At 39.2% G+C, this 24,078-nt stretch overlaps 1 protein-coding gene across 1 annotated transcript in view; it reads right to left on the minus strand.

Annotated features, from left to right (window-relative positions):
• Positions 1–24,078, minus strand: part of LOC115403406 (lactase-phlorizin hydrolase-like) — a 37,447-nt gene that overhangs the window by 2,541 nt on the left and 10,828 nt on the right. Inside the window, exons 2-17 of the mRNA XM_030112270.1 lie at positions 14,181–14,743; positions 13,322–13,353; positions 13,134–13,224; positions 12,254–12,278; positions 10,685–11,339; positions 9,950–10,598; positions 8,306–9,862; positions 7,948–8,216; positions 7,552–7,842; positions 7,256–7,454; positions 6,937–7,139; positions 6,751–6,857; positions 6,506–6,637; positions 6,173–6,396; positions 5,214–5,460; positions 5,027–5,136 (exon numbers count right to left, since the gene is read on the minus strand). Of these exons, the coding sequence (XP_029968130.1) occupies positions 5,027–5,136; positions 5,214–5,460; positions 6,173–6,396; positions 6,506–6,637; positions 6,751–6,857; positions 6,937–7,139; positions 7,256–7,454; positions 7,552–7,842; positions 7,948–8,216; positions 8,306–9,862; positions 9,950–10,598; positions 10,685–11,339; positions 12,254–12,278; positions 13,134–13,224; positions 13,322–13,353; positions 14,181–14,743 (5,354 nt within the window). The remainder of the gene's footprint in view (positions 1–5,026; positions 5,137–5,213; positions 5,461–6,172; positions 6,397–6,505; positions 6,638–6,750; positions 6,858–6,936; positions 7,140–7,255; positions 7,455–7,551; positions 7,843–7,947; positions 8,217–8,305; positions 9,863–9,949; positions 10,599–10,684; positions 11,340–12,253; positions 12,279–13,133; positions 13,225–13,321; positions 13,354–14,180; positions 14,744–24,078) is intronic.

Raw genomic sequence — 24,078 nt, forward strand, 5'->3', positions numbered from 1 at the left:
AAGCAACGGCTCATTGGCCTCTCTGACACACAGATGTGCACCTTGCTATCTCCAAATCTTGGTATGCAAATGAGCGTTGCAACGTTTCATCTGGCACGCATTTTTTAATTTAGTAGCGCATGCACACCAACGCACTGCTTATGTGCACCCCTGTTCATAGATTTCAAGTTGCTATGCAAGTGTGCACCATCGATGTGCACCAATCACAGCTGTTGTGTAGAATGATGTTTTCCCGGAATTATTTCCTGATAATACTGGTATGGTGGGTCCAGGCCAGTTGTACTGGTGTTAAGCTGTAGTAGATACAATAATGTTTTGAAATTGCTTTTTTTTTTCATTGAATTTAGAGGCAGTTTTAATAATTGGTGTAAAGATACAAATGCTCTATAGAATCTCCCTGAACAATCAATTTTTTTTTTTTTTTTTTGCTCGCTCCTTGTCTCTTTTTCCTTCCTTGTGTGGGCCAAAAGATTTGATGTACATTATCATGCATTTGAAAAAAAACAAAACAAACAAATGCCCTAAAATGCTATTGAATATACTTGAAGATAAAGTTAACACATTTCTTTCTTTGCATTTCTATTCATTTAAAAAAATGTCTTCATGCCCCTCTCAGAACTGAGAACATGGTCTCCCTCCTTACCCACCAGTGCATCCAGAGTCATGTCCAAAGGGTGATCAGACCTTTTCCTCTGCTACCCTGAGGCTGTGGAATGCCCTACCCGACCACCTGAGGGCGCCACAGACTACAGAAATAATAATAATAATAATAATAATAATAATAATAATAATAATAATAATAATAATAACAATAATAATAATAATTTGAAATTCATGGTTATCTTTGAAACCAGAATGTATTTGTGTTGTTAAAAGTTTGTGTTCATACGTGTAACTGAATATCTTATATTCTATTTTTACCTTTTGAATTCCACAATAAATATCCGTTCCATTTCCCTGGTAGATGTGTTCAGATCCTGTTAGATAGTGTTCTTTTGCCATGTAAGTCAATTTGTAGCTTAAATGTGTGCAATGAAAAGGAGTGTTGGTGTCTGCAGGGATGTGTCACAAGAGACAAAGCACAAATGTGAAACACAAATTTTGTTGATTTTCATGATTCTGACTGATTGTAGAAATCGTGGAAAAGCTATGCAGGTTTACTTGTCCGATGTCCAGTGCCACTTTAATGAACTTATTCATCAGTTTCAAGGTAAAACTAAGAAATGCAAAAGTCACCAAATACGGCTGGTTGTCCAATAAAGGCTTAAATTAGAGTTGTACTTTCTCCTCATTGGGAACATCCCATTTTGAACCTGAGCTGTGGAGCTTTATCTGGATGGTTTGATTTTCTCTCAGTCCAAAAATCTGCATTTGAGGTAAGCTGGAGAGGATAACTTGCTTATTTATGTAAATGTCCTTCCTTTAAGCAATCTCAGGTGTCAATCTCATGTCATCACGTTTCAGTAATGAAGTCGGGATGAAAAAATGGAAAAGAAATCTCACTCAAGATACTTTGTTAAAAGCCCTTCTTCTCTAAAGAAGGAAAAAAAGAACCTTAGGTTTCTCTTCAGTTCTATAGCCAGGCTGACAAGAAGTCCCAGCTTTGTCAAACCCTGTATTAACTTTAACTTTAAGCAGTAATTCCTTTGTAAGCTTCTTTAACAACAAAATTCTGACAAAAACATGTAGAATTGTAGGCATATTCTGCAAAGCTGTCACAGACTGATCAACCACACCCTCATAATTACATAATTTACATATATGGACACACTTGACATTTCTGATGCTGAATTCCATTTTAAAGCTGACAGTACGGTCATTTACTGCGACCGCTCTACCCTTGCTGAGGCCCTTGTCTCCTTGCAATTTGCTTGTACCCTTGTGGAACGCCAGCTTATGCATTTGAAACTTATCTTAAACATTTCTAAAACCAAACTACTGACACCGCCCATGCACTGAATTCGGCCAACACTCCTTTATATATTCTGCACCCACTGCTTTAAATTCTGTAGGGAAAATTCGGAATCTTAACCTTTGGGGGGAATTGGAATCAGCCTCCCACCGTTCCTGCTCTTGCTGTACACGAAAGCCCCGTTATTTAACTTTATTGCTTTGACTTCTTTATTTTTGTTTTTATGTTGTTTGATTTGTATTTTCTGTGGACTCTGCATTATTCATTTGAACTTTGAAAACTGCTGCTGTCTTGGCCAGGCTTCCCAGTGGGACTGACCTGGTTAAATAAATATATTAAATAAATAAAAAATCCCCCTACAAATCAGCTATGTGATGATTTGAGTTCAAATCACCGTGGCTTACCTCTCTCTCTCCCTCGCTGTAGTTCAGATCTGAGTCTGGGACTATCTGAGTGTAGTTTTCATGTTCTACCTGTGTTTCCGCTCAGTTTTTGTGAAGGATTGATAACTAGTCAAGGACATATGCAGCATTTATTCCACCTCAGACAAGCTCCAACTCTCAGGACAGTAAGAGGAGAGAGCTCTGAAAGATGAAGATGAATCTTTTGTTCAATCCTGCAGCAGTCTCTAGTGGCAGCGGGAGATTTCTACAGCGATCAGAGTCCCAGTTCGTGGCAACAGGGCACTGCAGCTAATCCCTGCTGATGATAAAAGGTCTCCGAACAGTTCCAAACTGCCACCGAGGTGTTACCTTTAGCTTTATTCAATTAAATTACAGGGAAATGTTAAGTAACAGGGAATGGTTTTGTTTCACAACATTTTGCTGTCCATGCCAGCAGTCATAAAGTAGTGTAGAAGAAAGTGAGGGAAAAATTATTTCATAACATGTCACAAGCTGTAAAAACATTTCAGGGTCTGCGTGTTGCATGATTTATATATATAAAAAAATGTTATACTGAATTTGTTTGAAGAAAAAAAAATCTGTCTATTTTGTAATTGCAATGTTGCAAATCCCTGTATCATACACTTTAGGTGTAGTACACTGCTTCAATAAATCAATCAATAAATCCATAAATCAGTCAAACTTTATTTGTAGAACACTTTTCATATTCATAAAAACAACGCAAAGTGCTGAACAGTAAAAACAGTCATAAAAACAGAAAAGAACAAAAACCGCACCATCAATCAGCATGCACCACGCACCACACACACACACACACACACACACACACACATACAAACTGACACACCGCCCACATCGGGAGAAGTCGAGGGTCATTAATACTAGGGCTCCAGCGCCCGACCCCCAAACCCGCCAGACCAAGGGAACCAGCACACTTAAGTGTGGAGACCCACAGGCCAGCTGGGATCAGAGGACCTGAGCGCAGTGACCTCAGCAGAGGACCGGAACCAACTCCCAGTGTGAAGGACCCCCCTCAGGAAACACTGGAATTAAACAGCTAAAAATTTAAGAGGATGTGATACAAATTAAGATAAGATTATAAAGTAAAAAAGGAAAGTCAGTTAGAGGTACATAATAAAATAGAATAAAATTACATTAAAAAATGATGGAAATAAGAGAACTATAAAAGGTCAATTAAAAGCCAGATTAAAAAGGTGTGTTTTTAACCTCCCTTTAAAAATATCAACGGTCTCTGCGGTCCTGAGGTTCTCCGGCAGGCTGTTCCACAGGCGGGGGCCGTAATGGCTAAAAGCCGCCTCACCATGGGTCTTTGTTCCTGCTTTTGGAACACGCAGTAAACCACTGCCAGAGGACCTCGGGGCCCGCGAGGGTCGATAGGGTAAAAATAGATCAGCTAAATAAGAAAGTGCAGGGCCGTTAAGACATTTAAAAAATAATAAGAGAACTTTAAAATCAATCCTGAAGCAGACAGGGAGCCAATGCAGCGACTGTAAAACCAGTGTAATGTGGGCCCGCCCCCTGGTACTCGTCAGCACACGCGCGACTGAGTTTTGTAATAATTGTAGGTTTGAAATATTCTGTTTGGGAAGACCAGAGAGCAAGGCATTACAGTAATCTAATCAACAGGAGATAAAAGCATGCATTAGCACCTCTGTACTGGCCTGAGAGAGAAACGGGCGGACTCTGGCTATATTCTTCAGATGATAAAATCCAATCTTAGTTATGTTTTTAATGTGTGGAATAAAACTTAGCTCAGAGTCAAAAATCACACCCAGGTTTTCAACCGATTGTGCTGGTTTAAAATCAAGTAATTTTGGTAAAAGTTTCTCTCTCCAGCCTTCGGGACTGATAACTAAAACCTCAGTCTTGTCCTGGTTGAGCTGTAGGAAATTCACTGCCATCCATGACTTGATGTCTGAAATACAGTTGAAAATGTTTTCTATTGGCCCTGAGTCATCAAGAGACGCAGCGATGTACAGCTGAGTATCGTCAGCGTAACTATGGAAAATGATGCCGTGTCTCCTGATGACGTCCCCAAGTGGAAGCATGTAGATTAAAAAGTACGGGACCTAAAATTGAACCTTGGGGAACCCCACACCTAATTTCATGGATTCCTGAGGAACAAGTATCCAAACTTACATAAAAACATCGATCTGTGAGATAAGAAGTGAACCAGTGCTTAAAGCTGCTGGCATGCTTACTTATATAATTTACGATCAAGAAGAAGAGGTTATGACACATTCTGTAAGCTTTACATGGGTAATTGCAAGATAAACAGTCTGCTGAGGCCATAAAAGGCAATAAAGGTTGATTCATTTTACGTGTACAGACAAAATAAATTACCATTTAACTTTACATAAATGTCTGATGTCTGAATGAAATATGGGTGGAAGCTGGAATCATTCCACTCACAGTGTGACACAACAACAGCACGTTGAAAGGACGAAATCATGGATCATAGGATCTGTATTTATTCTAAACAGCAGCATTAAACAGGATCGAAGTATGTTACACATAACCTATCAAGTAGCATTAAAGTTTACAAAAGAATGGCGTTCACATATCTGTTTTGAGGAGTTTCATTAAAGCTCATTCAAATTTATTCACCATGTTAATTAATTAATCATCTTCTTGTTTTTTTTGGAATGTTTTTTGGCACGAAAGAAGAAAAAAAATGTACAAATTAAACCCAATACCACAACAATCAGAAGAGCAAATGTGGTGTACAGTCCAGTTTCAGCATCGGCGATCGTCAGCGTCATTCCAAGGAAATTCACACTGTCGTCAGTGTTTGGTGAACTTGTTCCTACAGGAAAGACACAGAGGTATCAGAGGGTCATTTTTTTTTTAAACCTTTATTATCAATAAATGTTGACCTGAGTGTGTCGGTTTTACCGTCTGACAGGCAGTCATTGGGTCCTAAAGCAGGATCAGGGAATCCGTTACAGCTGATTATTGTTGAGTATGAAGAGACTGAGGACTTGGCTATTCGAGGAAGTTTTGGGTCCGAACGATTGACATAGAAGAGGCCAAATCTCTCTGAAAAACCAGTGGCCCATTCCAGATTGTCCATGAGTGACCATGCTGTGTAACCTTGGATGTTCACACCATCTAACAGGTAAGCTGGAAGAGGAGTATTGACACTTTTAAACATACAAATAAATAAAATGAATTTCAATACTTGAAAATCAGTTTCGAGGTTTAAATTCACCACAAATGCTAATATAACTCAGACTCTTTTTATGCAACGTTTCAAGTAAAAACACACCAATTTTGCATTTTTTTTTTCCAGAAAAGTTTCGCATTTACGCAACAACATTTTGAAAACAATGTGAATTTACCCAGAAATGAGAGAAATGCTAATAACTATTTAGTTTCCTGGGTGGATTACTCCTGGGTGCCATTGTTTGTTGTTGTACTGAAAGCACACACGTGAGCAGAGAACAATACACTATACATTTTTTACAATGGTGAGTACGAACTGTTGTAATATAATACTTTTGCCATGGGGGGGCACTGTTGTTTTGCTCAATGTGCTCTGACTGTCAGCTGTGATGTTGTTCTCTGAACGTGTTAAACTTCTTGTTAAACGTGCAGCACGAACATGGTGCACATGTGCAGTAGCAGCATTTCTGCTCTGTACATAGATACTGAGTTGGAGTGTTTTTCAAAATTTGCTGTTTTCAGTGGCTCCAAGCACCATTGCTGCATAAGTGACCACTCAAAACACAAGTCAAGTTTTGTGTTTTTACTTGAAAATGTTGTACAAACTGGGTCTCAGTCTCTGTATGACTGGCTGTGGTCTTAATTACAGTACATAGGAGAGATGAAATACCTTTCAAAGCCTGGTTTATGTATTGTTCATGGTAGTAGCTCCTGTGATGATCATTCAGGTCAATCGTGCCTCGTTCTGAAATGCCATTTTCTGTAATGATGATTGGCGGATCTCCATATTCCTCTTTAATGAAGTTTAATATCTTTCGGAAACCAAACGGGGAGACCTTGAGCCAGGATGAACCCGAATCCAGCCAGGTACGATCAGCAATTGTTCCTGCACTCCTACAATTGTTGTGAATAGAAGTTGAAATATGGAAAGAGAAACATTTTAGTTCAACTACCAAAGGGATGGTGATAATGTGCTCTTTTTTTCTCTTCCTTGTTTGTTTACCTGTCGGCATCATAGTGTTGAAGATTACCATATTCCACTGGAAATGCCAGGACAGTGGTGTAGTGGTTGAACGCAAAATAATCATAGGTTCCTTTAATCCTTTTGATCTCCTCTGAAGTAAACTCAGGTAACCTGGAAAAATGGGGAAAAACACTGAAGTGAATGAAAGTCAAGGAAAAGTACACCAGTTCCGAAGACAACTATATATTTATCAGAAAATGATTTCAATTAATTTTCAGTTTTACCTGGATTTTGACAGGCCAGCAGCAAGACTTCTCTCCCGTATGATTGTTTTCATCATGTCGCTATAGTCACCATTATAGATGGGATGGGCAAACCATCCAATGTAGAACTGTCCAAGAAGAGACATTACTTACTCAAAACTTTTACCACACACCTCAGCTGTTACATATGGAAGAATCCTGATGTACCTCCACCACACGTCTTGCAGCATCAACGTCCTCTTGTTTATGGGGATTTCTCGGTTCGGACCAGTCAGAGTTAATAGTGATGGAAATGCGTCCATTCTGTCTGGGTCGATACTTTTCATTGTAGAGGTGCCAGGCCTCTGCGTGGGCTTTAAGTAGGTTATGACCAACAATGTAAGGCAGTGTGCCAGGGCGGAAACTGATACCTTGACACATGGAGAGTGACAGAAATTAATATTGAGGCAGATCGAGATATAAACTTTAGTCTAGATTTTTCTCTTTTTTTTTTTTTTTTTTTGCAATAGTGTTCCAAGAATCATACCTGGAGCAGCTACACCATAGCCATGACCTACAGCAGCTATATTGTATGGTTCATTGATGGTGATCCAAAGCTTCACTTTATCACCCAGAGCGCTGAAGATAACATCAGCATAATCCTTGAATCTTGAAATAATTGTGTCATTTTCCCAGCCTCCAACTTTCTGGAGAGCTTGTGGTAGGTCCCAATGGTACAAAGTGATCTGACAGCGAAGAAGAAGCATTTACGCCTTAATAAAGTCAGAAACTTTCAGTTACTATCATTTATTTGGATGAGATGCCAAAAAGACTTGCACTTACATGAGGCTGGATATTTGCAGCAAGCAAGGCATCTACCAGTCTGTGGTAATAGTTGAGTCCAGCCTCATTAATGTGTCTTGTGGTGCCATCAGGAAGCACCCTTGACCAGGAAATGGAGAAACGATAATGGGTCACCTTCAGCTGTTTCAACATAGCAACATCCTCCTCAACTTTGTTGTAACTGTCGCAGGCAATGTCCCCAACATCATCATCAAAAACCCGGAGAGGAGTGTGTGCAAACTTGTCCCAGATGCTGAGACCTTTTCCATCTGCTCTCCATCCCCCTTCAATCTAATGACAAGAAAGATACAACAGGGGTTATCAACAATGAAACCCAAGAGAACATACTGTATGTGTTGTCTGCCAAGATTGAAATGTTTTCACGTCTGTACTTACCTGATATGATGCAGTAGCAGTGCTCCAAATGAATCCTTCTCTGAAACGCCCATAAATCATCTTCTCATCATCTGGTGTGGGGAAGCCATTATTTTTTATGACTTGATAGTAGAAATGAGCGGAGTATTTGGGTGTTCTTGGTCTATTAGTGTGGGTAAAGTCCACATGGTGCAGCCCAAACCCCACTTTGTATCCATTTAACCACTCAAATGAATCCATAAGGGAAGTTGCGAGGTATCCCTTCACTTTGACTCCATCAAGTTCATAGGCTGTTGTTAAAAGAAACACAGACACACAAAAAAGCATGATTTCCACTACAAGCAACTGTATGTATCATGGAAAAGTTATTTTTGCATACCTTTGAGGGCTTCATCAATATAGGTCTTGTAGTAAAATACTCTTTCAATATCATCCCATGTTTTCGTTGAGTCTGTGGCCACTCCATTTTCTGTAATGTAAATCTCTGGATCTCCATATTCCTCCTTGATCCAGTTGAGGAGCCTCCTCAAACCCCAAGCCACAGCTCTCTGCTCACTGATGTCCGTGGTTGGTGCATCACTTTCTTCTTTCAGTGCAAAGTCCCAGTCATTCTCAAAGGATGGGGGGGTAATCTGATTTATTACATGGCTTGAAATTTGTGTAGTGTAATGATTTGCACAAAACATGTCTGCAGTTCCCCTGATGAAGCTTTTATCTGCGTCAGTAAAGGAAGGTAGCCTTGACTCTGAAAGTTCTTGGAGTTCACTTTTGTTTCCAACTTTCCACTTCAGTGCATCAGGATAGTCACCATTCTTGAAAATGGGGTGGGCAAACCAACCCAATTGAAATTGCATTGCACGATCAGCTGCGTAAATTTCACGAGGATTATTAGCATCAACAGGCTCGACCCAATCAGCATTTAGAGCAATGGAGACTTTCCCACCTTGGGAAGCACGATACTTATCATCATATGTATGGTAAGCTGTGGCGTGAGCTTTAATCAGGTTGTGTGCAACTTGGTATGGTGCTGTTCCTGGATTCTTAACATTTGGAGGAATCTCTCCAAGCCCATATCCTGACCAGGCAATTGTGTAAGGCTGCTGGAAAGTTATCCAAAATTTCACTCTGTCACCAAAAGTGGCAAAACAGAAGTCAGCATAGTCATTAAAAACATCAATCATTTCAGGATTTTCCCAGCCATTCAGCTCAGTTTGCAAAGCAGTAGGGAGGTCATAATGATAAAGTGTTACTATCGGGGAGATATTTGCTGCTACAAGGCTGTTAATGACATTGTTGTAGTAGTCAACCCCTTTCTGGTTCAGGGAGGAACGCCTCCCATTAGGAAAGATCCTGGACCAGGAAATAGAAAATCTGTATGAGTTTACCCTCAGACCTCGCAGCATGTAAAGATCTTCATTGAATCTGTTGTAACTATCACAGGCAACTTGCCCAGTGGCGTCCTCAGGGATACCACTATCAGATGCATTAGTAAAGGTATCCCAGACACTAGGCCCTTTCCCATCAGCATTCCAGCCACCTTCAATCTGGTAAGCTGAAGAAGAAACTCCCCAGCCGAAGTCATCGGGAAATGTACCATAGTGGTACAGTTTTCTCTCGAAAGTTGACTGGTGTGAAAACTTTTCCCAGACTACTTTTGATTGAGAAGGTACCTCTGAGGGTGATAAAGAGCCTGAATAGGGATGGGGATACATTTCACCTCTTGTCATAGCTCCACTTTTGGGTGAACCAAAACCATTTTGATTGATAATTTCTGCATATATGTATGCAGATTGCTTTGGTGTCCGTGGTCTGTTGGCATCTTTGAAGTCAACATAGTGAAGACCAAATCTTTGGCTGTAGCCTTGATTTCCTTCAAATCCATCCATGAGTGACTGCACTGTGAATCGCTGCACATTTACTCCATCCAAGGATATGGCTACAATATGAACACATACAGTAACTTATTAAAGTTATGAAAGCTTTCTTCATTTTGTTTTAAACAGTTCAAATTCTTAACACTAACCTTTCAATGCCTCATTGATGTAGCTCCTCAAGTACTGTATTCTGCTTTGATCATTGATGACATCCCCAGTGTTCTCTGTTGGCATCCCATTCCCAGTTATATAGATTGGTACTTTGGTAGTTTGTAAGTACACTGTTGAAATGTAGTTTAGAAGCCGTCTCAGTCCCCAAGGCACAGAGGAGATCCAGTCAGAAGCTGTGGAGCTCCATGAGGGGTCCACACTTGAGTTGAAGTTGCCCACCCCCTCAGGACCTGCGACGCAGCCACCATCAACATGTGTGATTACCCGGGAGGTGTAATGGTTCAGTCCAAAAAAGTCAGCTGTGCCAGCGATTCTCTTCACCTCTTCAGAAGTGAACGTTGGTAGTATTACAGGCACAGAGGATGGACATGCTGCTCTTTTCTCTTCAATTTGAGTTTTCAGAATTGAAGGATAGTCTCCGGCTCCAAATATGGGATGTGCAAACCAGCCCAGCATAAACTCAAGGTAGCGCTCTGCAGCAGCAACATCTTCAGATTTGGAGGGATCTGCTGGTTCTGCCCAGTCAGCGTTTAATGCGATGCCCACTTGACCTTGTTGTGCCGTTCTGTACTTGTCATTGTAGACATGCCAGGCTTCAGCATGGGACTTCAGAATATTGTGAGTGACCTGAAAAAATGCAAAAACAAGTATAAGTTGAATGGACCTCGCCCTCAGTGAAACACCAGGACGTTTATTATGAGTTTTATTATCACCTGATAGGCTGCAGTCACATAGTCCTTGACACCAGGAGCATGTTCACCGGTGCCATATCCAGCATGGCTCACCACCCAGGGACTACTGAATGTGTTCCAGGTCTTGACCCGGTCCCCAAATGTAGAAAAACAAAAATCTGCATACTCTTTGAAGGCCTTGACAATGGAAGCGTCAGCCCACCCACCTTTGTCCTGGAGACTCTGGGGCAGATCCCAGTGGTAGAGAGTGACAATAGGTTTGATGCCTGATTCAATGAGAGCGTCGATGAGGCTGTTATAGTAGTGAACCCCATCCTCTGATTGGCTGTCTTTGTAGCCTGAAGGGAAAATGCGGGCCCAGGAGATGGAAAACTGGAAGGTGTTGACTTGAAGACCTCGCAGGAGGTAGACGTCATAATCCACCTTGTGGTAACTGTCACATGCCAGGTCAGCTGTCTGTTTATCAAAAGCTTGGCCTTGATGCCCGAAGCGGTCCCAAATGGTCTCACCCTTTCCTCCCTCTGACCATCCTCCTTCAACCTTGAAGGACTCACTGGATGTGGCCCATTGGAAGCCCGCAGGGAATGAGTCAGTCAGGAAAGCATCTCGATCCGCTTCGGTTTGATCTCTAAACTTGTCCCACACATTTTGGTAACTGTTTCTGAGGTCTGGAACACTGTAGGTTGGAATCAAGAGAATGACTTGTGAAAACAGCAACAATTTCTACACCTTTGAACTTCCGAATTTATCATTAAAATTAAACTCTTACTTGATTGGCATATCCTCAATGTTCATTTCACCTAACATGTCCATCACATCACTTCCCATAATATTCAGTTGACTGGTTTTCAAGGCTGAGGTGTATACAATTAGAAAAAAATGAGACATTGATGCATCACATTGTGTCATTTTAGATGTTTTAAAAACAAATCACGAGAATTGAAAAAACTTGCAATCATGTAAATGATTTTTGTTTAAAGATTAAAGAATGAAACAATACCACAAATATTGGTAGTACCAAAAATGATGAGAAAATATTATCAATAATCATAACACAATAATCATAAAAAATACAACTACATCACTAAATCACCCTGGATGTGCTTCACATTCATCTCACTATTTTTCATGTCATGCATTAATTGCATCTTTGTATCACCTTTTAAAATGCTTCATAGTTCAGTTGTGTCGGATTTCTTAACACAGTGCATTCTATAAAATAACCTCACAAACTGATGCATAAACACATTTACAAGTTGTGACAAAACATAACATTGTTTAGGGACGTGTTGAGCTTTCTTCAGATATTCAATGCTCTTTACCATTTTTATACCCAAATATGTTCTAAGTAGTTTCCAGTATAATATATGATCTACTACTACTACTTAGTCACTACTACTACTTACTTTGACAGACTTGCTTAATTTCAACATTATCCACCATAATTTACATTTTTTCCCCGTCTTTTACGACTGGTAAATAACACGTTTAGTTTTGTTCAAGTTTAAGGACAATTTGTTTGAGTCAAACCACATTTTATGTTTTTCATCTCTGCTGTAATTTTCATCCAAATACTGTGGTAAATTTTACCCCAAGCCGAACACATTTCGATCATCTGCGAATTTAAAAAATTTCCAAACTTTTGAAACGTCATAGAGAAACATTACATAAATGCAATCACTATCATAAAGTAAATGAAGGGTTTTTTTTTTCGCAACTAAACGGATGATCCAAGTGAGACTGGTTTATGAAACTGTGACAAAGTTTAAAGTCACAATTGATTAGTATGTTCTTAAGTTTTCATCTTGCTCACTCACTTTTACAAGCACCCTTTCACACCCTCGCCATGCTGGATGTTTATTTTGAACAGCATGAATTCACAGCTGCAATAATTGTAAAACACTTGTCCCTCCTTTTACTCCACAATGAATGATAAGCTTTGTTAAACTTTACCAGTCGACAGCAAGAAGAAACCAAACTCATCCATGGCCTTTGATAAGATTTACAGCTTTTATGATTATTGCGTTGTTAATGTTTATGATGTCGCAGCTTACAGCTCAGCTGTAATCCGTTTGGTCTTTCAAAACTTAAAAAAACAACTTTAAAGGCAGTGAGAGTACTTGTTTTAATGTTGTTTGCCATGTTTAAATGTAAGATAAAATAAACAAGAATTCTCAAAATTCAACTTAAAGGACAGTGCATGTAATCAGATTCCCACTTTTATCAAGTATTTCACTGATTTTCACTTTCACTTTTTTTTTTATTGTTGCACTTTGAGATATTCAAATGTAAAGTGCATTACAAATTAAAGGTATTATTATTATTATTATGATGGGAAAACTGAGATGTAATGATGGCTGTATAGAAAGTGTTTCATTTTGTTGTCACATAAAAACACACCATCAATACTGTCTACTTAGAAGATGGAACAAAAATAAGTAGAAAAAAAATGAATTGAAATGATTTTTACCTTGCAGGAACTCTCCAAGAAGCTGGTATTGACTGTGAGCACAATCACGAACTGTTATCTTGTATATCAGGACGGGCAAACTTCCAATTTCCTACAACACAGCATAATATGTTTGTAACAGAGGTATAATGGCCTTCTGGAGAACGATTATCAAAGTTTTAACAAGCGCAATGCCACGTCTTGTGTACCTGTAATCTTTTTAGCTCCCCCGCAAAGTTTGCTGACAAATCACAGGAATAGTCAATGTGCAGTGTCAGAAAATCCATCTGTGAAGACATGAACCACAGCACAGCAGATCATTGCAGTCTTTTTCCTGACTGAGATTCAGTTTTCATGACATCTATTGGTAGAAGCACTGAACAACTTAGAAACCTTTCTGACATGTTTAACAAAGCAAACCTTTCAATCCTGTTCAAAATGGTGGTTGAAAATATCAATTTTTACAGTTGAAAGGTACCATTTAAGGAAAAAAAAGATGCATCTTACTGTTGTCGAAGCTTTCATGCGGGTTAGGGCAGTCATATCACTCGTCCTCAAGCCAAATGACAATTGTCTCCCTGCAAATATTATTTCCATGCTTTGTGTTATTCTTGACAGGTATTAGTTTTCTTAATTCAAAAACATGATTTGAAAAATGTGATTGGGCAATTGTGCAATGAGAAGCATAAAAGATTAATGTTCTGATTTCACAATAGTTGATTACTAAGACAACCATAATTATTTATGTCAGTCATCAATGTTATCATTAATATCATGAAGGGCTTCGGTATCAGTTGGTCATCAAACAGCTTTCTGAGGACACACTGTCCCATCACCTATACCCCCATTAATCCTATTTAAATTGGGGGTGATACAGAGTTGCAGCCTATACGAGCTCAATACGAGCAGAGCACGATGCTTGAGAAATTATTGCTTCAAGAGTATTTGAAATGGCAGAAACAAGATGACAAATAAATCTAATTTTAGCCACAGCATAATCATAATGACCTTTAGAAATAAAAGCATTCATGCCTGTAATCCTCCACCCCTTCACCTGGTGAAACTCACCTTCTTCAGGGAAGTTTTGATGGTAGAACTGGTAAATATTCCGGCTCAGCTTGAGGATGTTTTCCTGCACACTGGAAGCGCCTGATGCCTCCCAGTCGCCTTCCAAGCTGCTGAACATCACCCATGAGCGTGCAAGTTCTGCAAACTCCAGGAAGGCAAATTCTGCATACTTCTGAAACATGTCTAACAGATCCTGGCTCTCCCAGCCTCCGAAGCTCGACCTCAGAGAGTCTGGAATCCGCGAACCGTGGATGATGACCAGAGGCTCGAGTCCCACCTCATGCAGCTGCTCCATCAGGGTTCGATAGCATCTCACCACAGCCTGCTGGGGCTGGCTGGGGTGACCTTTGGGGAGCAGCTGAACCCATGACAGCGGCACTTTGAAATGTGTCACCCCTCTGCTCTGCAGGTACCGGAAGTACTGCTTAGACCCCTGAGGAATGGGTTCGCTGCAGTCGAAGGCGTCGTTCACCTTGGAAGTTGAGCTCTCGCCTGTCTGCTTTGTCAGAGGACCGGCAAGGAGCATGAAGTCTTCCTCTGAGCTCAGGTCACTGCTCTCACAACTGTACAGAAAAAACAAATACAGACACAGAACCCTCAACAGATTTTCCATTGTGGAACGAAAAAGATGAGCCTCTGCTGTCTGCTAATCGCCGATGATCTTCTTCTTAATGCATTCATACACACGAAAGGTATCATGTCCCAATATTGTAATCTGTGTTGTTTTATTGCAGTGCTGCGATACGGTTAGAAAGACTCTGGACTCAGGCAAATGATAACTGGATCCCCAGCCTGTGCTCATGTTGACAACCCTGAAATAGCGAGATACGCCATTCCTATTTTCAGCATCATGAAGGAAAGGGAAAATGTTTAATTTTGAAATAAAAATAAATGCAAAGTAGGGAAGACTTTGTCTATTAACCTACATGTGGCACAACTTGTATAGCTGTTAAAAATGCAATAAGTCATTTTCCTTCAGGTTACATTTCTCATGCTCTATTCAGACCAGACCCATTCTTTGCTGGCATTCAGCTAAAACTGTCAGCAAGTCTTTGGTTGTATATACTGTGGTTGGTTGTTGGACACCTTCTAAGTCAGAAAGAAATTGCTGTTTATGCCTGCAGTAATAAATTTCTGTTGAAAGATAAGATATGAACCCTGGTACTGAGTTTGGCGCGCATGACTTGCAAGATGTTTCTTCATAACGTTTTCACCCATTATTGGCTCTAATGTAATCCATTCTCTTTTATCGTCATGTCTAGCTATCTAGCTTTTTCGATATCTAGCTTTCCAGAGAGCAAGGCATTAAGCTATGAACACCTCTAAAACGAACAACACACACTCACACAAGTTGTCGTCAGACTGACCCCAAAGGACTAAAGGCACATGCAACTGAAACTCCGATCATCCCCGACTTCCAACCTTTATCCATGCTGAGTCACAAATAGACTCTTCTGGGGTTAATAATTCTGATAAGGCAGGACAACACTATAGAGGGTGGAGACTTTTTACACCTTTTATCACTCTGCCATGAAGCTTAAAGGAATACTTCATCCAAAAAACAATTTGGCCTCCTTTTCTACTCACCCTCATGCTTAGCAACACTCTGGAGCACCTTTTTGATGTTTCAAATGCAGCCAGAGGTCCGGGGGGATTTTCGTTGTCAACAAACTTCCATATAACAGGGACTGTTTAGGCTCTTAAAATGTACTAAATGACCTCATTAAGAATGAATTATGGACGTTACCGCTCAGGACACTTGGATTACAGCGGACGAGCAGCATGAAGGAAAATAGGCATGTTTTTTTGTGGACTTTATGGACCTTTTTCTTTCGGGCTCTAAAGGTCCCTTTTATATGGAAGTTTGTTGACAACGAAAATCCCCACGGACCTCCGGCTGCATTTGAGATATCAAAAAGGTGTTCCAGAATGTTGCTCAGGTGGGTAGAAAATGAAGCCAAATCGTTTTTTTGTGTGAAGTATTCCTTTAAAGCTACAAGCTGGTGTCTACTCTGAATAAGAGCACAAGAAAGGTTTTCTCATAAACATAGAAGGAAATCTAGTGTATTACAAGGCCTACTGGCTATACAAGGCCTAACATCAACACAATCAAAATGTGGGTAGGAAACAGTATTGGTTTGTAAAGCAGCCACAGTGGTAGGTGGAAACATTGTCTATATTTTACTCTCTCCCTCACAGGAAGTCCTCCAATGGACTGAGTGGAGTTGAAAACATTCAAACTCTTCCTAACACATTTTGGTAATTGTTTCTAAGCTTACTTCTGCCTATGTTGTTGGGTTATGAACACTGTTGCCAGATTGGGCAGCTTCCTGCCTCACTGGGCATCTTTTGATACTGATTTTATCGAATAGCATTGGCAGGGTTGATAAAACTTGGGCTGGTTTTTCATATAATTTGCCAATTTTAGAAACTGCTCACACCCACTTCTAAATCCCCACAATGCACCACTCAGCATATGAGCCAGATTGACCACAACGCCCGCCCTACTCTGTCTCTGATTGGCTAAAATTCACTACATTCACTGAATTGATAAGGTTAATGTCTGTGTTGTGTGTGAACTCGTGCTTGTGCCCTCGTGTTGTGCACTCGTGCTCGTACCGTGCTTGTGCACGTGCTGTGCGGGTCAGAGAAAGGGAGAGAGAGATAGAGAGAGACAGAGAGAGGTTATTGGGAGTCATATGCATCATGTTTAACGATATCAATTAGAGTAAGTTGGATTTAGGAATTTGATTGCTCATGTTTCATGATAGTCCTGGACACCATTTTTTTTGCAGTTGCAATGAACAAGTGATTGAGAACTTGTGTTGTCTGTTGTCTTTATTTGGTGCAGTTGTGTGCCCATGATGTGGTCCTTACTATGTGAAAATGAATTTTACGATTTTAACATGAGTTTACAGATTGAGATTTGGGCTGAATGTTATTGAGTTGGGTGGGATTTATGTTGTGTTTGGGCTGGAAAATGGTGAGTGAGATCTGGTAAGCCTGGTTGTAAACCTGCTGAAACATGGCCAATTAAAAAATAGTAATACAAATAAGATTATTCAATTCCCATAACTTTTCTTCAAAAAGTCCTAACATAAATGAGTTGGACACCGTCTTTAGAAAATATATTACAATTGCAATAATTGAGAAAAACTTAACCAAATTTTATACAATAAAAGAATGTGAAAAAATAAAGCATGATGCTGATTTGTGCTAATACACGTTTTTCTTACTTTACATTATAACTGAAATATGCGGAGTGTGTGCTTCAATGTTCATCTTGCCCACTAGCTTTTAGCATTTCATTTTGTTTCCACATAAATACACACCATCAATACTGTCTACTTAGAAGATGGAACAAAAATAAGTAGAAAAAAATGAATTGAAATGATTTTTACCTTGCAGGAACTCTCCAAGAAGCTGGTATTGACTGTGAGCACAATAATGAACTGTCATCTAGCATATCAGGATGGACAAACTTCCAGTTTCCTACAACACAGCATAATATGTTTGTAACAGCGGTATAATGGCCTTCTGGAGAACCATTATCAAAGCTCTAACAAGCGCAATGCTACGTCTTGTGTACCTGTAATCTTTTTAGCTCCTCTGCAAAGTTTGCAAACAACTTTAATCAAACAAGTTTGCTGACACACAAATGAGGTGGACACAGTCTTTGGAAAATGTATTTCAATTGCAATAATTTAGACAAACTTAACCAAATTTTATACAATAAAAGAGTGTGATAAAATAAGGCATGATGCTGAGTTGTGCCAATACACATTTTTCTTTCTCTAGGTTACAGCTGAAATATGCGGAGTGTGTGCTTCAATGTTCATCTTGCCCACTAGCTTTTAAAATCTCCTTCTTACATTCAAGTGATGACAGTTGTTTATTCCAATTAAAACAGACTGTGAATTGGACCGATTGTAAGAAGCATGTCTTCAGGTTGTACTCCACAGTTCAACTGATTCACAAGGTAAAACGCCCGCCCTCAGGAAGAGGAAACCATTTTTGTCCTTTGATAAGTCTTTATGCTGCAAACTCATGGATTATGTGATAACTGTACTGTAAAAGTTTATGATCTCACAGTCCACAGCTCAGTTTTGCTTCTACCAAGTACAATTATAAACTGTAATCTTGTGAATCATAACGTTATACTGGATGTCTACAACATAACAAAGTGCTTATAGCAGCAGTGTCACCAAAGTTCAAGAAATAACCAGCAAATTTAAAATGCTCTGTGTATATAAAAACATTTTTGCATTTAAAAAAACAAGATGTGCTGTATCTTAATGTTGTTGACACTTAAATGTGGGAAAAGGAGGTGAATCTTTTCACTCTCAATTCAAATACCAGTCGTACGGTGAATTGTATAAATGTGATGTAATATCCTAGAAAGGTACTTATTTTCTCATCTTGTAAGAAGGAACGTCTTGATTTGAAAAAAAAACTGACTGGGCACGGGTGTGCAGTGAGGCACAAACAAGGTTATTATACTGATATCACCCAGAGTGTTTCCTGTGACCGGTAAAATAATTTATAAGTCATCATCATTATGACTGATTGGGATATCAGTTGGTCATAAAGCAGATTTCTGATGTCAATAATTGATTAGTCTGTCCTTAACCTGTACCAGTTTGAAGCAGAGATCATGTGGAACAGGAGCCAATGCCAGCTCAAGATTAAATAGTAACTGCAACGATAGAAAGATAACATGGTTCTAATCAAGAAAAAAAACCAGCCGAGTCACAAATGTAGAAATGGATCGGATGAATGCGTTGCTCACCCCTTGTCTTTCTGCATCGTCAAAGAACTTGCATTCGGATTGAAGTCCTCTGAGCTCAACTCTCACATCCGTACCTGTAAAACAAGTTCAGACACGAAACCAACAACAGATTCCCTGCTGTAGACGTGAAAGGATGAACTTTCACTATCTGCTGAAAGCCAAACTCCTCGAACCAACAGTTCTGTTCTTAGCGGATTCTTATGCAATTCAGAAGGATATCATGTAGTTTGGAAAGACTCTGGACTCACAAGAAGAGATAACTGAACTCCCAACCTGAACCTTTGTGTAAATAGCCAGCTGAACTGGACCTTTATCATGATTATGAAAGAGGGCTTTTTGATATATGACACCATAATTTGATGTAACAAAATAGTAAAAGTCTTGTCTGTGGGCATGTGTACGTGTGACTTTGAGTCTCCTGCACCTCAGTAAAACACAACAGTTTGAATTATTGTTGTTGAAAACTATTAAAAGTTCTTCAGTTGAAAAGTTGATGGGTGACTAGAAAGATAAATCAATATAACTTTTTTTAAAATCATAAATTAGTCTGAGGAATCACCAGTACGGAATATAAAACAAGAAACCATGAAAAATGTTTGTTTGTTTTTTCTCTCTGATCTATTTGAATCAACCAGAAACATTTTTCTGGCCTCTGTTTGATAACTCTGCATGTGTTGCAGTGTGTCAGTGATCATACAGCAGATTTCCTAATCATCTTGGAGACTGAGGGCGATTTTAATGATGCCAATTGATGATTAGGGTTAACTTCATGTTCTTTACAAGGACCTTTTTTTTTGTTTGTTTTCATAATGGATGCTCAAACTCTGGACTAGTAATTTAGCAGGGATGCATACTTTACCACAGAGGCAGATTGTGTGTCAAGAGTCGATCAAGAGTGTGACCACTGAGTCACGGATGGCATGCTGTCCAGATAACCATCTCTGATCTCTGAACCAACATCACCTCATGAGCCCAGAGGTTACAAAATGGCAACTTTTCATCTCGTGGAATTAATTTTGTGTGTGTGTGTGTGTGTGTGTGTGTGTTAGGCAAAGGTTTCACTGATCATGAAATTCAGAAACACAATGAAAACCAGCCTGTGTTATGATGAAGCCAGTGATCCACTGATGTGTTTAAAAAAAAAAAAAAACAAAAAAAAACAAAACACCAAAAAAGTGAGGCGTCAGTTTCACATTTTCATAGACAGTGCATGTGCCGCACTACTGTTTGGTACGTGCTGTTCCAAACTTCTCATACTGTAATCTGTGTGGAGTTATGACATGTGATAAATTCAGGGTGTGACTTGCAAGGGGGGAAAGTTGACACAGCTCCTTTTCTGCTGAATCATTTTTATAGCAAGGAGCAGTTATATAATACCCACAGCATTGTGATTAAATTTTCTTCATTGGCAAACAAACTAAAATCTAATGAACCTCTTTGACACCTTGAAACTGTAATCTCTCAAATATTGAGAGAGAAATAATAACAGTAACTCTCAACTTTGGTACCAGATATGTTTTTTTTTTCTTTTTTTTTTTTGAAAATTATTAGTATGATTAATATGATAACTTTTATTTTCAATGTTTACCATGGCAAATAAACCACATTTGGACACTTTCAACATTTCACACTGAACTCTATCAACTTGTTTTTACATAACTGTTACGACTAGGTTTTTAGGAGAGGGGAAAAAGGCAGTAACATAAAGGCCATGGTGTTACGTGGAAAATAAAGTTATTTATTCACAAAAGTAAGATCAAATGGGAACAAAAATAGACTCATAAACTAGAGTTATCGATTCACAAACACAATGGCCAAAAAGTAATTAAAACTAAAGGAACTACAACAAAGGATGAAGAAACCAAAAACACAGAACCGATGTTTCCACGGAACATTTGTGGTCTTTATGTTACTGCCTTTTTCCCGTCTCCTCAACGAGCTTCCAAGAACCTTCCATCCACACATTTCGTTGCAGTTCACCAATTTCACCTTGAGTAGACCGGTAACATAGATGACATCGACCGAAAACAGATTTATTTTGGTGATTCACAGCATAAGCAACAGGAAAAATTCATTTTGTGTAACAATTACAATTTGTTTGAAAACCACTGTGATATCCATGACATCAAAAAATCAAGATACATTACAGGTATGTTTTAAAAAAAAAAATCGATGAAAATATATAAAATATTGGATTTCAGTCTGAACGGTGTGAAAGTAACAGAAGGAAAATGCAGCATGAATTAGTTTTTTTTGTTGTCTTCATTAGATGCAGACCTCAAAATGTTGAAATCAGGATTCAATGCAGGTTCTATATCAGCCGTCAGACCTCCTTCATTTACTTAACATGTAATGACAGTGAATAATAATAAACAGTTTAAATTGAAGCTGCATGTGAATGTCTGAGGTCCTTCTTCTCTCCTGCAGCGGAGTCAGCAGCATGCCTCAGAGAAATGCATGGTGATGGAACACAAAAAATGTATTAGTTTTGGGTGAAAATCAGTGTTCCAGTCATTCACATGAAAGCATTATTATAGTATGATATAATCACAGGAACAAACTCCTGTTTGTGAAGGTCAAAAGGTTTGACTGAATATTGAAGGAAAAAACACATTCTGCAGTCTTTATTTGGTTATTCATTGTCGATGAGGCTGTTATAGAAGAGAACCCCATCTTCTGATTGGCTGTCTTTGCAGCCTGAAGGGAAAATACGGGCCCAGGAGATAGAAAACTGGAAGGTGTTGACTTGGAGACCTCGCAGGAGGTAGACATCATAATCCACCTTGCGGTAACTGTCACATGCCAGGTCAGCAGTCCGTTTTTCAAAACCTTGACCTTGATGCCTGAAGCCCATGTTGTGAAGTTTTCATCTTGCTCACTCACTTTTACAAGCACCTTTTCACACCCTCGCCATGCTGGATGTTTATTTTGAACAGCATGAATTCACAGCTGCAATAATTGTAAAACACTTGTCCCTCCTTCTGTTCCACAATGAATGATAAGCTTTGTTAAACTTTACCAGTCTACAGCAAGAAGAAACCAAACTCAATGGCCTATGACAAGATTTACAGCTTTGATGATTATTGTATTGTGAATGTTTATTAAACTGCAGTTTACAACTCAGCTGTAATCTGTCTGGTCTTTCAAATCTTAAAAAAAAAAAAAAAAAAACTTTAAAGGCAGTGAGAGTACTTGTTTTAATGTTGTTTGCCATGTTTAAATGTAAGATAAAATAAACAAGAATTCTCAAAATTCAAGTTAAAGGACAGTGCATGTAATCAGATTCCCACTTTTATCAAGTATTTAACTGATGGGAAAACTGAGATGTAATGATGGCTGTATAGAAAGCATTTCATTTTGTTTCCACATAAATACACACCATCAATACTGTCTACTTAGAAGATGGAACAAAAATAAGTAGAAAAAAATGAATTGAAATGATTTTTACCTTGCAGGAACTCTCCAAGAAGCTGGTATTGACTGTGAGCACAATCATGAACTGTCATCTAGCATATCAGGATGGACAAACTTCCAGTTTCCTACAACACAGCATAATATGTTTGTAACAGCGGTATAATGGCCTTCTGGAGAACCATTATCAAAGCTCTAACAAGCGCAATGCTACGTCTTGTGTACCTGTAATCTTTTTAGCTCCTCTGCAAAGTTTGCGAACAACTTTAATCAAACAAGTTTGCTGACACACAAATGAGGTGGACACAGTCTTTGGAAAATGTATTTCAATTGCAATAATTTAGACAAACTTAACCAAATTTTATACAATAAAAGAGTGTGATAAAATAAGGCATGATGCTGAGTTGTGCCAATACACATTTTTCTTTCTCTAGGTTACAGCTGAAATATGCGGAGTGTGTGCTTCAATGTTCATCTTGCCCACTAGCTTTTAAAATCTCCTTCTTACATTCAAGTGATGACAGTTGTTTATTCCAATTAAAACAGACTGTGAATCGGACCGATTGTAAGAAGCATGTCTTTAGGTTGTACTCCACAGTTCAGCTGATTCACAAGGTAAAATGCCCGCCCTCAGCAAGAGGAAACCATTTTTGTCCTTTGATAAGTCTTTATGCTGCAAACTCATGGATTATGTGATAACTGTACTGTAAAAGTTTATGATCTCACAGTCCACAGCTCAGTTTTGCTTCTACCACGTACAATTATAAACTGTAATCTTGTGAATCATAACGTTATACTAGATGTCTGCAACATAACATAATGTGCATGTAGCAGCAGTGTCACTGAAGTTCAAGAAATGATTGGCAATTTTAAAATGCTCTGTGTATAGAAAAACATTTTTGCATCTAAAAAAACAAGATGTGTTGTATCTTAAAGGTGCATTAAGGAGTTTTTCAACCTTAAAAATACTTATTTTCCACCATAAATATGTTACACATTTTTAATGATGTGTACAATGTGCCCTGACATATTCATTACAAGTACCTCTAACAGCGCTAAATTGTCACTTGAAAGTTGCAGTGCCGGTCCGGCTCCAGCATTTTTTTTTGGGAGAATTTGAAAGGAATGACGTAATGAATGCTCCGGCTGGTTAAGTTTCATTTTGTCCGCCATTACTCCGCCAGATGCTTAGTGAGCAACAACTGAGCAGGATCTTCCAGAAAGTAGGAAAAGACTGGCTTCGAGCACCGCCACAGCTCCAGCACAGACTCCACCAGGTAAAAGAAACTTACATTTTACTTGATCGCTACAAAAAGAGCGAGGAAGGAGTTCCCCTCTTCCGTGCACGCGAGCCACCGGCACGAGTTTTTCACTAAGCTGCATTATGCCCAAGGCCTGCAGGGGGCGCTGTTTTGCATAAAACGTGCAAATTCCTTAATGCACCTTTAATGTTGTTGACACTTGAATGTGGGAAAAGGAGGTGAATCTTTTCACTGTCAATTCAAATACCAGTCGTCCTGTGAATTACTTGTGTAAATGTGATGTGATATCCTGGGAAGATACTTATTTCTCATTTTGTAACAAGGAACATCTGATTTGAAAAAAACTGACTGGGCACGGGTGTGCAGTGAGGCACATACAAGGTTATTATACTGATATCACCCAGAGTGTTTCCTGTGACGACACACTCGTAAGTTA

Source organism: Salarias fasciatus, chromosome 16, assembly GCF_902148845.1.
Source record: "Salarias fasciatus chromosome 16, fSalaFa1.1, whole genome shotgun sequence".
In the NCBI taxonomy this organism is placed as follows: Eukaryota; Metazoa; Chordata; class Actinopteri; order Blenniiformes; family Blenniidae; genus Salarias; species Salarias fasciatus.